The sequence below is a fragment of the Eschrichtius robustus genome, chromosome 18 (genome assembly GCF_028021215.1).
Source record: "Eschrichtius robustus isolate mEscRob2 chromosome 18, mEscRob2.pri, whole genome shotgun sequence".
Taxonomy (NCBI): domain Eukaryota; kingdom Metazoa; phylum Chordata; class Mammalia; order Artiodactyla; family Eschrichtiidae; genus Eschrichtius; species Eschrichtius robustus.
In genome coordinates this window covers 917,967-935,454 of record NC_090841.1, presented here as the reverse complement: position 1 = coordinate 935,454, position 17,488 = coordinate 917,967, and the positions used below count along the sequence as shown (strand labels likewise).

General features: G+C 34.3%; 1 protein-coding gene across 4 annotated transcripts in view; it reads left to right on the top strand.

Annotated features, from left to right (window-relative positions):
* PSPC1 (paraspeckle component 1) overlaps positions 1 to 17,488 on the top strand; it is a 95,877-nt gene that overhangs the window by 48,802 nt on the left and 29,587 nt on the right. For 3 of the 4 annotated variants that reach the window (XR_011071042.1, XR_011071040.1, XR_011071043.1), the window contains exons 7-8: positions 4,819 to 4,876; positions 8,280 to 8,449. Coding sequence is in view for 1 of the 4 variants with exons in the window: in XM_068526785.1 (XP_068382886.1) it covers positions 4,819 to 4,876; positions 8,280 to 8,449; positions 10,615 to 10,800 (414 nt within the window). In the remaining 3 variants the exon portion in view is untranslated. Of the gene's footprint in view, positions 1 to 4,818; positions 4,877 to 8,279; positions 8,450 to 10,614; positions 10,911 to 17,488 lie in introns of those variants that run through there. The other variant, XM_068526785.1, reaches the window with a different exon arrangement.

Genomic DNA, 17,488 nt, shown 5'->3' with positions numbered 1-17,488 from the left:
TTGCATTCCACCTATTGCAAAATGCTCTTTTGGTTAAAAAAATACAAAGAGAATCTGGTTTCACATGGATAAGTAAATGGTGAGAGGTATATATATTTTAACCTTTTCAGATAATTGTGAATATTGTTGTTTGATACTGCAGTGAAACTTGACAAGCAGTATTTTCTTAAAAGTACTCTTTTGCATTAGAATCCATTGGTTTACCTTTGAGTGGATCTTTTACCTATGCATGAGTTTGTAACGTCATGTACCAAGCTGAAAAATACTGACCCATTGAGTTACACAAATCATACAAATGTTAATGTATTTTGTTATACAAAGTTAAAAACAAATCACATTTCGTAATATCAACCACTCATCAGAAATTACTGCCAGGTACACAAGTCACTAATCGGTTTGTCTGTCAAATGGTGTCTCAGGTAAACATCTTGCTCCAAGAAAATGTGTCTTGATATTCAGCTTTCAACCCAATCATAAGAATGGTTTTTTTTGAAATAACCACCGTATTCAGAATGCAGCAGAAATGCTTAATGTATATATCTGTTTTGTTGCATAGAATAATAAAGACACGTACCTAAAGTTAGAGATTAAATAAAATTAATCATTTTTACTGCTTCATCCAGGTATTCATAGTTGAAATTATTATTATTATTTTTTTAATATAAAAGAGTGTTTTAATTCTTGTCCTTATAAACTATAAAGACAATCATGATTTGGAAATGAGACTGTACCAAACAGTGGCCAAAGAAGAATTGTCCATTCTATGCCTTCTCTTTTGTCTGGTCACTCGGAAATATAATGTTATCAGCTGTAGTTGTTGTTGCTTGTCATCTCACATTATTTTTATCCATATACTCACCATAGTCTACCTTCCCGTCCACATAAATTCAAGACCACTTTTTCACGTACTGATACGCCACATCTCTGAGGCCTGGTCAGAATACTGAAAGTCTGTGCCGTGTTTTTGACTGACCTCACCCATTTGGTGTGCTTCATTTTCCCCTGATCTCCACATCTCACTTGCTGCCAGAGAAAATATTGTGACAGGGTTATTCCTTCCACCTGTCTCATGACAGGGTCCTGACCTACTCGACGAAGTAACTGAACACGAGTCAGAGATCCTTCGAGAACCAAACTGGTAGCTGTTTCAGACCCATGTCTTGGAAACTGATAACTACCTGTACTACAGTTCTTTGAGGACTTCCCTGGTGGTCTAGTGGTTAAGACCGTGTGCTTGTACCGCAGGGGGGCCCGGGTTTGATCCCTGGTCAGAAAACTAAGATCCTGCATGCCGTGGCTCGGCCAAAAAGAAAAAAAAATAAAATCCAGCTCTTTGAAACATGGCTTCTGTTTTCTTTTTAAAAATTATTGATTTATTTGTTTAAAAAATTTATTTATTTTTTGGCTGTGTTGGGTCTTCGTTGCTGCGCGCGGGCTTTCTCTAGTTGCGGCGAGCAGGGGCTACTCTTCGTTCGGGTGCACGGGCTTCTCATTGTGGTGGCTTCTCTTGTTGTGGAGCACGGGCTCTAGGCGCATGGGCTTCAGTAGTTGCAGCACACGGACTCAGTAGTTGCAGCTCACGGGCTCAGTAGTTGCGGCTCGCGGGCTCTTGAGCGCAGGCTCAGTAGTTGTGGCACATGGGCTTAGTTGTTCCGTGGCATGTGGGATCTTCCAAGACCGGGACTCGAACCCGTGTCCCCCGCATTGGCAGGCAGATTCTTAACCACTGCACCAGCAGGGAAGTCCTGTTTTATTTTCTTACAATCTATTCTACAGCCATAATTGAAATCATTTAACTGTAGTTGTATTGTATTGTAATGTCCAGAGTACAATGATTACTGGTAAAAATTGAATGCCAGTGCCTTGGTTTGTGCTGAAACACCAGGATTTTTGCCCATCATTGCTCTTGCACCATCCCTGCGAGTGTCTCAGTGAAAAGCCCAATTAGACCAGTGTTAGAAGTGTGTTCTAATGAAGTAGTTTTGAGTTTGTGCATGACTTGGATGCGTCTTGGGGACTCTTCACTCCAGGAACCACACCTTGAGAACCTTTTTGTTGGTGGAATGCTGCTTTGATATGCGGCTTTGGCATCAGTTGTACTTTACTTTCTTTTTTGGTAAATTTAGGCATATTTCACTGACCAGCTTTCAAGAATGCATATGCAGAATTCTTTTTTTTTTTCCCATAAAATACAAATTAACATTTTATTATTCAATTTAAAGGCAGTGAAATGTGAGAGAGGTTTCAGCTTCCTGGGAAATGAACTTGAACAAGAGAAGCAAAATGTGTCTAACTAGTAGACATTGGTTTTTCTTGGTTGTTTGTTTTTGTTTTTTTTTTTAACATCTTTATTGGAGTATAATTGCTTTACAGTGCAGAATTCTTTTAATCAAAAGGCACAGTCTCTTATAAACATGGTAAGAATACATTAAAAATCTTGCCTTTTGTTAGTCTTGGAATTCTTGAAGAATGAAGGTGCCCTGTGAAGAAGAAAATTCTGTGAACTCTATTTTGGCAGAAGTTTATAGGTCAGCTCAACCACTTGCTACATGTATGACCCTGAGTAAGTTATTGAACAGGTCTATGACTCAGTTTTATGATCTCCAAAATAGGATAGCAGTCGACCTTCATCATGGGTTGCTATGAGGATTTATTGAATTAATTAAAATTGAGTGTTCATCATAGCTTTTATCATTTTATATTGCACTGCAGTCTTTTGAGATTTTTACATATAAGTTGTCTATTAAAGCACAATAATTTTTGGTAAAGTAATAAAGCATCATTAAAATTTGTATTATAAAAATATCACACATGTATCAGTTCTAATTTAAAATATATCAGAAGAATTTGTAGGAGAAGTGAGGGCCTTATTTGTGTATTGCTGTTGGGGTGGGCACATAGTTACCGTGCACTTACTCAAGCGATTCTCCTTATGGATATTTGATACATCAGGTTATAATGGGAAGTGCTGTCTTACTTTCTGTTGATAACACTACCCTTAAGTATTACTTCTGCCTCTTGCATTTTAATAGAAGTATGTAGTAGCGGGTTTATAAAAAGTTAGAATAACCTTAAAATATGACTAGGAAGCTAGGGTGTTGGGGTATTTAAGGGGGATTTGAAAATTGAAGTCTCAAAGAGTGAGACTAATGATTACCCTCTGTTAGCGATTAGATATTGCCTTTCTAGTCTTTTATAGTTAAGACAAGTCAAAAAATATGTTAACACCTTTGTCCTCAAAAAATGTTGGGGCCATAAAATCCATGTATTTTACTCTCTGGTGCTGGAGTGCAAGCAGCTCTTTTTGAAGAGTATCTCATATAAATAGTACCTGGAAGATTTTGGATATGCCCAAACAGTCCACACTTTGTCAATAGGCTCTGCTGATGAGGAAATGACAGCTTGGTTTAATTTATTGATAATAGTGCTAAGTGTGATGAGAGAATAGTATTTTCCCTATAATTGCAAAATTATATGACTTCATCAGTAGTCAGTTTTATAAAATAGCTTTTTTGCTGGTCAGTAATAGTATCCAGTAATAGTCAAATGTTTTATGATGAAAGAAATTTATTTTTTGGAAAGTTAAAAGTTAGCTTTGGGAAAGCTTTGGTATTTACGTTTCCTAGGCAATGAGAAACGTTTCTTCATGAAGCTATTATGTGAGTGGTTTTTTTCTCGTATCGTAGCTTCATTAAAGGTTAACTTTTGAGGCATCTGTTAGGTTAGATGGGCAGTTGATTTGCTGCTTAGTGGCATTTATCTATCATAGGCTTTTATTTCCTTTATTTCTAGCTTTATAGGTGTTTTTCACTAGTATTTTAAAACCAACCCATTTTAATAAGACTGCTTTTAAAAGTAGAAAAATGATGCTTTCTTTAGCTTTAGACATTGCTACTTTTGCCTCAGAATGTTTTTTATGATTGCTGCATTTAACACACTTGTCTGGTATTGCACAAGATCATTAAATAATAGTGTAAATTTTAATTGTGAGATTTCATTGAAGTTAATTCTATATAACTATTGTTGGTAAATGGGTTTTTAGGAAGTAGTTTCTATACTGAAACTTAAAACGTTTTGTACATTTGTATGGCCTTTTATGTCACAGGTAACCTCAAGAGCATTTTGTTTCAGAACTTTCCAACTGTGTAATAACACTTTTATTTCGGTTTCCAAGAAAAATTCTTGTTCAAATAAAGGAAGCAATATTATGTTGAGCTTTCAATAATTGCTTGTGTGTAGTGGGGGCTTTCATGCTATATCTGTAGGTCCTGGGTGAAATAATGCCTGAGTACTTGAATAAAAATGCAAAGGTGAATTATAATATTTCAAAAATGAAAGTTGTCTATGACCTTATTTTTGGTTTAGTACCCCACAGCTGCTTGTGTTGTGTGTTTGAATACATTTGAATACGAAAGTGGTAACGGTCATTTCTGTTTTAAGACTTCAGAGACCTGGGAAGGAAAAATAGTTGGTCCTGGTGGTTATTATTGTTAGATTTTTCTTCTCTTAGCATCTAGGCATGTGTGTATGATCTCTTGGAAGAATAACATTAAAAATATCCTATAGTAGGTTTTTTGTATGACTCACTGATAATTTAGCAATATAAATTGGGTGCTCTAAGCACTTGCAGTATATTAATTAAGCCTGGGAGACTGAAGTTTCTTTTCAGTGTTCTTATTAAGTAAATGATGTCGGAAATTTAAAAAAAATTTTAATGGAACATGATGTCGCAATTTATTCTTTTCTTTTTGATTTTAGATGGGAAATGTAAAGTCCTAAGATCGATAGGTTGACTGTGACAACTATGTTTACTTACAGAGAGAACAGGAAATGAGAATGGGTGATATGGGTCCCCGTGGAGCAATAAACATGGGAGGTAGGGATTTGAAGCAAAGCCTTCTGTCACTTACTTGTCATTTTTCAGGGAACTGTACATGCTATTTGTGGTATCTACATATCAGTAACAAACAGAAATTTGGAACCAGCATTTGTAAGTGGTGAAATTTCTTACATTTATTAAATGAGAAAAAAAATACCAGTATATTAAAAGTACATGCCTAGGAAGAACATTTTTATTTTGTTTATTCTTAGGCTAAAAGATGTATTATGTTTTAATAGATATAACAAAAAGAAACCTGTAAACAGGTTTTGGTAAATGACCTGAAACTTGTTGAGTCATCACATGGTGTAATAAAGCTATGTTGTTGCATTTTTAAAAATCAGATTTCATGCCTTGAAATTGGCTTTTTTATCTTGGAATTTTGATAGTTTCTGAGTTGTAGTGTCTATAAACTTTTTGAGAGTATTTTATTTCTATTTTAAGATAATTTTTTGTGTAACTTTGAGGCTATTTTTATTCCTTCTACTGAATGTTTAACTTATTTTGCCCTAACCCACAGTATTGTGCACAGAACTGCACTGTTCGGAGACATCTATGACTTGTCAAGTAAATGAGATGTGTCTTGCATATTTAGGCTAATGTATATCTTTAGAGTTGATGTGAAGTTTTTAAGAAAGTGCCTACATTAGCATCTTTAATATTGATTGCTTGTATAACCAGGTTGTCAGGGCAGCAGTATCAAGTAAATAAGCTAAGGGAAAAATAAGTATGGGATGTTTTCATATGTCTTATTAAGTTTGAACTGTCATACATTTGAAAATTAGGTAAATAATAAAATTTTATATATTAATTTCACATTGTCCCACAGAAGCTGAGGTTAGAATCTTTATATAAAGTCAAATGTACATATTGTTGTAAAGATTACATTACCTTAACATTCCAGTGTGCGTCACATGCACTCCCACTGAGGAAATCCAGATTGTACTTGGAATGTACATGTAGCGTGTGGAATAGACATCTTAAAGCCTCTAATACGTGGATCGAGCATTTTCCGTGACCAAGCGCTCCTCCCCCATGCCAGTTCCTTTGCCATTGCCAGTTAGATAATCTAAATCATTTAACACAATTGCTGTTTACTTCGTCACTTTTCTTATCTACCAAAAAGTAGTTATTGAGCATCTCTGATATGCAAAGGAAGCACGAGACATAACCCTTAATCAAAAGAGCTTAATTGTGAAGTTAGTACAATGGATACATGAAAAAAGTTAGTGAACCAAGAGTACATGAGAAGTTCTAAATTAGGAAGCACAGTTGAGGGTCTAGTAATGTACAGGTAGTTCAGTATTTATGTCTTTTTCAAAGTAAATTGTGGGCTGGTGTATAATATAATCCAGTTGGATTTAAGGATTTTAAGTGTGTCATTAACATCAGAACCAAACTTGAAACATTTGTGATGTTTCAGAGACCATGAAAACATTCTGACTTTCTTACTTGATTAGCAACTTTATTAGAAGAAATGGGAGAATATACTTTTAGATTCCTTATTTAGTGAGGAATTTAAGAGAATTAAAAATTTTAATGGCATTTTATTCACCAGAGAACCATGTTTACATTTGAGCACTTAATTAGCTCCCCTAACATCCGTCCACTCCATTTAATTTTCTCCTCTTTACATTTTATTCAAAGTGAGACTTTATTCTCATGATAGTTACGGATCCATGGAGCTACAAGTCCTTATCATGCAGTTGAATGTCACTGTTAAGTTGGTAAATTGTCATATCCTGTCAAGTTGCATGGATTAAACATGACAGATTTTCTGGTCTGTTACCAGTGTGTACGAAGTGGAACATAGTTTATAAAACTGCTTTTCAGGGGACCAGATAATTCTAACATTCCTTAGATCTTTAAATTTAGTCTAATTACAGCCATAATTACTAAAAATAAGAGTCTACCTCAACTAATGATAGTTTTAAATATTTTTCATTTATTTTATTATACCCATACTTGTATAGTTATATTCGTATCTCATAAGTTAGGTGTGATAATTATGTTCTATTAAAAGAGGAGAAAAAAAAAACAACCCCTAATCCTTGATCTGTTCTTTTTGGGGAAAGTTGAGGTAACATTCCTCCTGGATACTGTCTCTACGCTTCCTCATTTCACTTATGGGAGATGTTGTGGAAGTCTAGTAAAAATTTTTATTTATAGCTATTTTAAGGGAATAGAAGTATTCTTGTGTAGTTAAAGTGTAGATTGACTAACAAGAACTGTTGGGCATTAAGGAACTGCTTCCTTCCCTAGGAAGTGGCTGGGGTCCTGGGGATTGGGTTCAGAAGGAGCAGGAGTCTGTTGCTGGGGGCCGGCAGGGAGTCCGATTGCTTCCTCTCAGCTCCCTGGACGTGGTCCTGTGCAGGTTGAGCTGCACTGGGTACTGTGTAGAGTTGTGAGTGTGAATGAAAACTTCCACTCCTATTATAATGTGTTGTTGACAAATTGAGTTCTGAATGTCATGAAATTAACTAGATAATGAAATACTAGAAGAAAACTCAGAATCAGTCTTTCTCATGAATTTTTAATGATAAACAAGTATGAGTAGTTTAAAAATTTTTTAAGTTCAAAGAGGATACCCAAAAATGTTGTATTTGAGGCCATTATAAATGTATTACAGCTTAAACATTATTATTGCAGTTAACGTGAAGCAGGTGGATGGATATCTTTTGATGAAAAAATTTGAAGTATCCGATTGTTCTCATTTCCAGAATTTCAGCATGTTGAAAAAATTCAAACAGCTGTGCTAATATTTTATCTGTATTTGGTTGCAGTTGCTTTTAGAAATAAGTTTTGTCATGATGAATTATTTCAATTTTTTTGTTTGTTTCTATTGCATAGTTCTATATAAAGTTAAAAAAGAGTACCTCCTATAATTTTGGGAGATGTTCAGTAGTTATATAAAAGCCAAGAATTTATTTACAGTAAACTTTGTGTGTGTGTGTATGTATGAGGACATGGTTTCTTCCTTCACAATTTAATATAATTTACATGCTAGTATTTTTAGTCATGACTATAAGAAAATTAAGTGGTTTCCTAAGTGCTAATCCTTTGCCATTAATTTAAACTGGTAGAAAGTTGTCACCACTCGTAAGGGAGTATTTGGTTAAAAAGCAGACTACAGCAAATAATACTGATTTTTTAAAGAAAACTTTCAAGCTTTTATAGTCTCAAATGTGCTAAAAATAATTGATAGTTTTCTCATTTGTTTTATGTACATTTGTTTAGCAAATATAATGCTCTATCAGAGTAGATAATTGAGTGTCCCATTCTCAAGGAAGTAAAATAATTTTGATAATAGTCTTGTTATATAGATTGCCTAAGTATTGTTAAATTTTAAATGTTTATCAACTAAGATAGGACAGCTCTAAGTATAGATTGTTTTACGTAGATGCGTTTAGCCCAGCACCTGCTGGTAACCAAGGTCCTCCTCCAATGATGGGTATGAATATGAACAACAGAGGAACTATACCTGGCCCACCAATGGGTCCTGGTCCTGCCATGGGGCCAGAAGGAGCTGCAAATATGGGAACTCCAATGATGCCAGATAATGGAGCAGTGGTAATGTATCATAAACATTATTGTGATTATATTCAATAATATATACTTCTGCCCCAAAGGTAACTTCACACTTAACATAATTTGGCATCATTTGTTTTGTCAGTAAAGATCAATATCCAATGAAGAAAAGGTAATTTTGTGAAGTTAGATGGTGATTTATGAGAGGCAATTTTTTAGTTTCCCAAGAGTTTAGGATTATGATCCATGGCATGCTTTTGTACTTAAATATATAGCAGATATATATGTTAATTCTAGTCATTTTACAGTGATTTTAATTTAATTTGTATACACCTCTTACCAGCATTCAGTGTAATGGTCAAGTATTTTGTGATTGTGTTCTTATTCCTGTGTGAACTCCTTACCTTTGGTGGGGTACAAAACCTCAATATGTGTGAAAACACAGTTTTCTGTCATTTTTCATAAAAAAATCATCTATGAGTAATTTCAGAGAATTTAACTGTAAAAAGTTTACATTAAAGTTTTAAAATATATTTTAAACTTACATTGTTGTATTCTTACTATAGACTTACAAATTATAATTAAACTTGATACTAAATTTAAAGCAGACAATTTCATTTCTTGGTTTGAGAGTGTGAAGATATCTTTGTGTGGGTTAAATATTATAAAACCATTTTTCAGTTGTAATTCATATTATATTTGAGAATCAGTGGCAAGACGGCTACTGTTTTTCATTTCCCTTAAAGTCTGTCACTATTTGAGACGTTATGTTCCTATGACATTTTCTCATTTGGTTCTTTTTAATGGTTGTCCTAAGTAACATTTAGAAAAGGGAAATTAGTCGATCGTATATTTGGAAAAGACAGTGCAATTTTGGAACTGAAGGGGCGCCATTGCTGCTGAGCAAGAAAAGGTGCTGCTGTTAAACGCAGAGCTGCCATCAGCCCTAAAGCCCCCTGATCTCAGAGACGTGAGCAGTGAATGTGCGTCTTAGAACTGATGGGTGCGGTGTTCTATTATTTTATAATTTATTTACTTTAAATACAGTCCTTTAAGAATTTGGACAAATTGGACATGCTAACAGGTTTTTTGAACGAGTGTTAACATAGGGAGATAATGAGGCAGTGCCGTAATATCGACTGTGATCGGGTCAGATGTCGCATACTAATCAGTGTACCTGTTTCCTCCATTGGAGGCTTATTTTGTAGTAAAATGTCTGAGAGCTAGTAAAAATTTGTAAATACTTTGGTTAAATTTTGTGTAGCGTATAATCATCAGCAGAGAGTTAAAAGTAAAAGTAACTGGCCTGCTTTTTCCGTACCTCCCGCAGAAATGGTAAAGTTTATTTAAATATCCCCGTTAGTCTTTTTCACAGTGATATTTTACCGCTGCATGCAGGGAGTTCTGTTCAACCTTTGAGATTAACATATGTGGTTATTACTGTGAAGTTTCACAAAATACATAATTCAAGCGTTAATTCTGCTATTAGTAGTACACGCTAATTGTCAGCGTTTAGAAACTAAATCTGTTTTCCCAGTGATAGTCGTTCCAGAAAAACACCTCAGACGTTTTCATACTGAAATTATAACTCTGTGTTTATGCTCATGCTTTCTGTGTTAAAAGCACTGCTATTGACATTTTTATGTTTTCTTTTTCAAACAGTGTGATGCTGCTCCCTAGTTTTGTCTCTGAGTTTTAAAACAACAGTGTTTTTATTACACGGCGCTGTTACACGCAGCGTAAACTTTAATGAAAAAGAGCGAGGGAGGTCCCTGGCCGTCCAGTGGTTAGCACTTGGCCCTTTCACTGTCAATCCCCGGTTGGGGAACTAAGATCCTGCAAGCCGTGCGGCGCTGCCAAAAAAAAAAAAACAAAAAAACCAAAAACTGAAAAAAGAGAGATCAGAACAGTATAATAATAACTAACTAGGTTTAGGATGGCATTCACTTCATGAAATCAGTTCTTTTTTCGTGAAATTGGGACATAGCATTAGCAAAATGTGACTCTTCATTCAGATGCTTCTTTTATTTTTCGAACATAGTAACTAATTAAATTGCTCCTTTCTTCCTTCTATGTGTGATCCTGATTCTGCTGGACTTTCTGCTGAACTTCATGACACCACCACTTGGGATTTTGCCAATTTTTCTTGTCACTTACATTTGGCGTGTTCCAAATGGACTTCACATGTGTTATGTGGTATTATGTAGCACAATGATAGATTTCCGCAAGGACCACCGTCTCAGATGGGCTCACCTATGGGTAGTAGAACAGGTTCTGAGACCCCGCAAGCACCGATGAGTGGTGTAGGTCCTGGTAGTGGTGGTCCCGGTGGTTTTGGTAGAGGAAGCCAAGGGGGCAACTTTGAAGGCCCTAATAAGCGGCGTAGGTATTAAACATTCTTTCATTCCTGACTACTTAGAGGAAAACAATACACTTTTACCTGTTACCTAGAAGTGGTTTTATTGTTATTGTATGTAGACGTTAAAATTTTTTTTTTGTAAAACTTGAGGTTTTTGTATTTTTCTTTATTCGTCAGCTTTGTAGATTAGAATGGTAATGATGATACTCATCATTGTGAATGTTGAAATGTGTTTGTGACTTTGGCTAAATATAAGTATGCCATAGTACTGTGAATTCTATGTAGTTAATCTCAATAAAGAAATCATCTTGGATAATTTTAAAATGTTATTAGTGGTATTCTCTTATAGTTTTACTAAACTTTGCTGTAACAGTAATACTTTGGTTGCTTTAACTAATCCCAGCCATTTCAAAATGCAAATGATTTTCTGTTTTTTAGTTTGTGCAAGTTGCCCTGAAGATAGAAGCTTAGTGAAAACTGATGTCACTAAGGGGCAGACAGAGCAGTACACTGGGGAGGCCGGGTATGGGGATTACATCTGTATGCACCATTGATGATGTCCTGTGAAATCAGCGTTGCTGTCTACATTTCATGTAGATTCTGAATATTCAGATATTCTGAGGAGGAATATTAAGGATATCTTTGTCCTGTGCTGATTTTTCCAAATAAATCTTTTGAATCTTGGAAAAAAAAAAAAAAACCTGTTTGAAGGCAAATCTCTTTTGCTTATAAAATAATGTCTTATTTTTAATCTTACCTGCTATTATTTATTTGCTGTCAATATCTAGATCTTACCCTTTAAATTTTCTTCAAAATCAAACAATACTCTTAGGTTGGATGTTAGGTGAGGATTTGCTGTGTGATCTAGAAGAAATTGAGCATTTCTTGAGCATGTTGGTTTCTAGAAGTGTTCAAGGTGGCCTGACTCTGCAGGGTTGTGAATGTTCTTCTGTCGCTCAGGAGTCTCTCCAGCAAAACTTGTCTGACAGGCTAGGTGTGCTTGTCTCCCAGGAATACAGTTCAAGTGGTGATTTTAAAAAACAGAATTAACTTGAGTATGGCTAGTGTTATCGGAATCAGATCTCTCTACTGTCAAATATGTGTTTGGAAGATTGATTTTCAATAGTGTGGAGAAACATCTTATCACACTGGGATTTTTATTCCAAAACAGAGTCCTCGTTATATTTAAAATTCTGTATGTTAGACATGTTTAATTTAGAATTACATTTGAGGAATCATGTATTTAATGTAAATCACAAACCTGAGGCATCAGGCATTGGTCGTAGCATAGTTGTTTCTCACATAACGTTTCAGTGTGTTAGCATATCATGCTTTTAGCATTTTTCTGAAGAATAATGTGCTTTTTAAAAGTGAACAGTATGTAAATATTACCTCATCTTTGCATGGTTTCTGTTTTTGCTGGAAGGCATACTTCGGAAAGAAAGAAGTTTGGTTACTTATTTAAATTCTTGCGTAAAAGCAGTTGAGTGTAAAGCATGATTGAGATGCATGCTTTTGTATCAAACTTTTCTTCTGTACTATTTTATGTTCTAATTTTTAGACACAACAGTATGGATGGAATTGTTTTCTAAAATTTGCAGTATTCTTTTGTTTTTGGCAAATCTTTGAAAACATGATATGGAGATTGTAAAATAATAATCAAAGACTATTCTCATCACGTTTTCCGTGAGTGTGAGTTGGCAGGGAGTGGGATTTGTTCTGATTTGTGACATTAATTGCAGTGTGGGGAGTTGTAACATCAGTTATGATTTTTTTTTTTTTTTTTTTTTTTTTTTTTTTAGTTATGATTTTTAAGTGATGTCTCTTGCACCTAAATATATACCTTTCCCATCATCTGTTATTTTTATTCATATAATCCTTAGGTAATGTTTAGCATTGTATTTTGCGTCAAAGCTGAATTAAGATTGGGAGAAACTTTATCCTTGATGTTAATTCCAAGCTATCTTTGGCCAAGGCTGTGAAATTCTATACGATTCATTCAAGAACATTTGAAAGCATTGCACAAAGAGATGCCCTAATCTCCTGAACTTTCTAGTGTCCGGCTCACTCTGGCTCCAAGAACAGAGCTCTACACAGCTTTGTCCCTGCATCGAGAAAGTCCTTGTTCCAGTTCTTACCAAGTTTACCCTGGGAACAGTCAGCTTCTGAGTGACAGTCAAGTGGAGCACCTGTGAATTGCTAGTTATTCAGTTTTTAGTGTTTTTGTCCAGTTAAACAACTCTGTGGCTCGCTCAGTCATTGTTTTTTTCTTGTGAAAAAGTATACCAAGGAAGACATTTGAATGTCATTTGCTTAAAACCGGTAAATATAAAAATAAAGAATAGTACTAGCTTTTCTAAATAAGTGTGAATTTGTCATATATGCTCCCATAATTCTTTCCATAAAAAGATAATATGAAACAATTTTAGTATTATAACATCACAATATTATGTTTCTTTTTGTGTAATGATTTGAAACACTGAATTTAAAGTCTGCAGGATTTAGGTTTCATATGCTATTATTAACATGCACAAAATAAAGGAATACCCGTTTTCCAGTTGTTTTATTTTAGCAATGTATTTTGTTAATTTCCCCATTTTTGTTTATTTTGAGAATAAATGTATTCATTTTCTTCTTGACAGATCCAGTTTTTAAAGAACTGTTGGTTCACTTGTATTTCATAAAGCCTAATTTGTTATTCTTCATTGAGTTTTCGGATTTTTCTGCTTAAAATCAGTGCTGAGAGTTCATTGGAAGAGATTAAATATTTGTTTTTTATCCTACAATATCACTAATGGAGAAAAATATCTGTTTTACTTGGAATTGCCATTTAATAGAAATAGAGATTATCAGCAATGACAGCAACTGAATTGGATCTTGTTTCCCAAATACTAATTGAAATCATACCATCACATTTCATTCAGAAACGTACTTGTGGAGTATTTCAGAAACTTGGTGTTATATGTAAACTCTATAGTAATTGCTAAATGTCATGATGAATGGTTAATAGTCACTTATTAATAATTTGGGGTTGGGTTTATAATTACAGCTTAGATTCTGGATGAGAGAAAACATAAATATGTGATTGAAGGGAAATGTTTTGTGAAAGAATGTGATCAAATGTATGTTTAACCTTTAAAAAATTTGATATTTGGTGTCAAGTGGCACTAATGAAAGGGACACTTTACTTGGAAAAACAGAGGAGATTTCCTGGGGAGTAGTGCGATATTTAAATGTGGTTTTTTTTTTTTTGTTTTTTTTTTTAATAAGAGTTTTGTTACAATATCTAATAATATGTTAAAATATATTCCTGAAATTTGAGAGGGTAGCAGTGATTTTAAAGTCAGACTTATTTTCAAGAATAAGGGAGTGAACACCCACATACCTGACTCGTAGATTCCACAGTTGTAAATGTTTTCCTGTCTTTACTTCCTAGTTGGTTAGATACTCCTAGACAGGGGCTCGTGGAGTTGGGGCAGGAGTGCTACTTCAAAGTAAGCAGCCAGGCCATCTCTTAAGTGGTGTAGCCCAGCGTGGGTTATTTCATCATAAATAAATCAGGATTAAATGAATTGACAGTAGTTTCATATTTTCCAAACACGTTATTTCCTTTCCAGCGCCCTTCACTATTAAATTTTTAAAAATGGGAAGCAGTGGTAATGTGAGTAAAGTACGGTTTCTCAGCTGTGTAAGATGAAGTATGCGCAGTTTCCCAGTTGGACGTGGTTAAGTAACTTATGGAATGTCACTCTGGGAAAACGGTGAAGAATTTCACTATTTTTAATAGTATCTGATCATAACTTTTAAAAATAGTTTGCTAATCTTTAAAATCAGGATTTATGCATTACATATTGTATTAGTTCTTTTTTTAATCAATAGCACTATCTTCTGAGTGTAGGAAAAATGTTTTGAAAGTTTCTTTTGTTTCCTTGATTACTGAATAACATTATTACTGGTTGAAGTTTGAACCTTACATGACTGAATATTTAAAGGTCCAGAGTGCTGTGTTCCCTTGGGAATATTATTTGACTTTTTATCTTTTTGTATAAAACCATGTTTAGGTTATAAATATCTTTAAGTATTCCTTTTGGTTGAAACTTATTATTAGATTATATTTTTATTTACCTGGTGGAATTAGCAGTGTGTACTTTTTTTTAAATGATATTTTCAGTAAGAGAAGCTTTTATTTTTTTGATGAAGGATACTGCATTTCTTAGAGTACTATAGCCAGAGTTCATAATACACATTTTAAAAAATTCTTTTTCAAGTATATTGTATTATGGCTCAAATCACTTGTTATAGTTACCAACTCCTCCCTCTGTAACAGATACTCTTATTTTGTTGACTCTGTTTATTTAAAAATCTTCAGTTAGAATTACTGTTTAAATTTGTCATTCTGAATTAAAGTAATGAATTTCGAAAGAAATGGTATTCTGCTTGTAAGTAAAATGTCAGTTCTGTTTCATAGAATATAATCACCCAAATTTCATGCAAGGCACTTCTGTCTAAAAATTAAGACTTGAATTATTAGGATTAGGTAGAATTAAGATGTGTATTTAGTTTGAATACATGATTTTTTTCTTTTTAATATTCCCTTATTTTTTAAAAAGTATAAAAAATAAATAGTTTTTAGTTACTCATTAAATACAAGAGCCCTGCATTGATTGCTTCAGTTGTAATGTAAGTGGATCTCGTATGTCTTAAATGGTCCATGTAAGTGTGGTGGTGGTGTTGAAGGTTTTGGAATTGACGTTTATACCTGGAATTTGTTTCCAGCTCTGAAATTGTCATTACAAAATCAAATTCATTTTTATTATGTGTTATACATCTTGGTTTCAGGTAGAAAATTTATATATACGAGGTAGTATAAAAAACTTAAATGAGTAGCCGCAGAAATCCATAGAGTTTCATGTCCTATTTTTGTGACTGGATCTCTAAGACACTTTCTTCCTGGAGTTCTGACTTCTTTTATGCTAAATGTCAGCCAGCCAGACTTCTGTGAATGAGATTTTGCATATGTTTATCTTTGCCATGTTTGGCCCAAGTTACATACATTTTTATTTTTGTATGTTTGTTTAAAAAATTTATTTTCTGCAAATTATTCATATTATGTAATACATGAAAATAGAGAAACCATCTTATTTTATTGTACATTTTGCCAGAATAATTTTAGTTAATTTCTCCTCAGGGTATATTTAAATTATTAGATAATGTAAATTCGTATCAAATGTGATACAAGTGTGGCCTTGCGTTTTTATATATTAAGAAAAAGCAAACAACTTGACGTGATGCTTTCTTAATAATTTCTGATCTTTTTAGTGTTGGGGGGCAGTAGTAACTTGCTCAGTGGCTGTTTATTCTATAATGTTCACTCTTTGAGTTGGTTAGAACATCTTCATGGATGTGGTTAGAATATCTTAAACAGAATATAACTATGGAGCCAACAGTTTAGCAAACTGAGCGTAATAGTTGGAGTAATTGTCTACAAAATGGTACTTTCTCAGTCATAAAGAATTTATGGGGAGCCATGTCATTCAGAATTTCACTGTATTCATTTATTTGTTGTACTGATTTTGTACTGAGAGGTCCTAGTGCAATCTGGACCCTTTCCACGGCTGAGATACAACAGTGGGGAAAAAAAATCCCTGCTTTAAATTAAAATACAGGAGCCATGGATGTCCCTCTAAATTGATGGTTCTCCCACATAAGTGTGCATTAGAATCACCTGGAGGGCTCATTAAAACACAGATTTCTGGGCTGCACCTCAGAGTTTCTGATTCAGCCCGTCTCAGGTGGGGCTAAATAATGGGCATTTCTAACAAGTTCCCAGGTGATACCGATACGTTGGGTCTGGGGACCTCACTTTGAGAACCTCTGCTTTTAAAAGTGTTACTCTAAAGAGGCACAGTAACATTTTTGGTTGGTTGATTTTTGGTGGTGGTGGCATACATGATTGTCCTGGTACGTTGCGTATTCTGTAGGACACCTGGCCAATTGTTGAGACAAACCAAAACACTCTCAAGCTTTCCCAGCTACTGCCAACTGGCCAGAACTGCAAAAAAGTCCATTATTCTTGACCAGGCTATGTCATGGCTATTGAGTGCTGAGTCTTAGACATAAAGTGTGTTTATTATATAATGCTCTTTTTGAACTGGGATTTTATTGTTGTGTTCACAAATCTAGTTAATTCAAGTGAAGAGAGAACACAGAGAAATATAAATACATTTTGAAAATTTTGTAAAGTTTTTCACTTAACTGATTTTCAACTCTCCTTACCAGCATGAGAAATGAAACGGTGTAATAATTTGTTTTTGTGTTAGTGTATTTGAACATGCGTGTGCCAGATGACAGGTGAAGGTGCTAGAAAACTCCTGATCTTGGCTTACCATCCTGATAAATACGACACTGTTTTGATGGATTAAAATGACGGCCTTTGTGTGAGCTCGTCTTTCGCTTTTCTAGATTGAGGATAAAGATTTGATAAATGTATTTTCTAAGTCCGTGAGTATATTTATTAAATGTAATTTGCTTTGCAGCTTCGATTTTCGTTAACTCACTTTAGAAAGTAATGCCCACTGAGGAGTTCAGTAAGTGGGAATTGTTAAGTAATTTTAAGCTGTAAAGAACTATAACCTGCCTTGTGAGACTTTACAAAGATTTATGCTAACGTATATATGTGATTGAAAGTCTATTCAAAATCATACAGTACGTTGAAACAATGA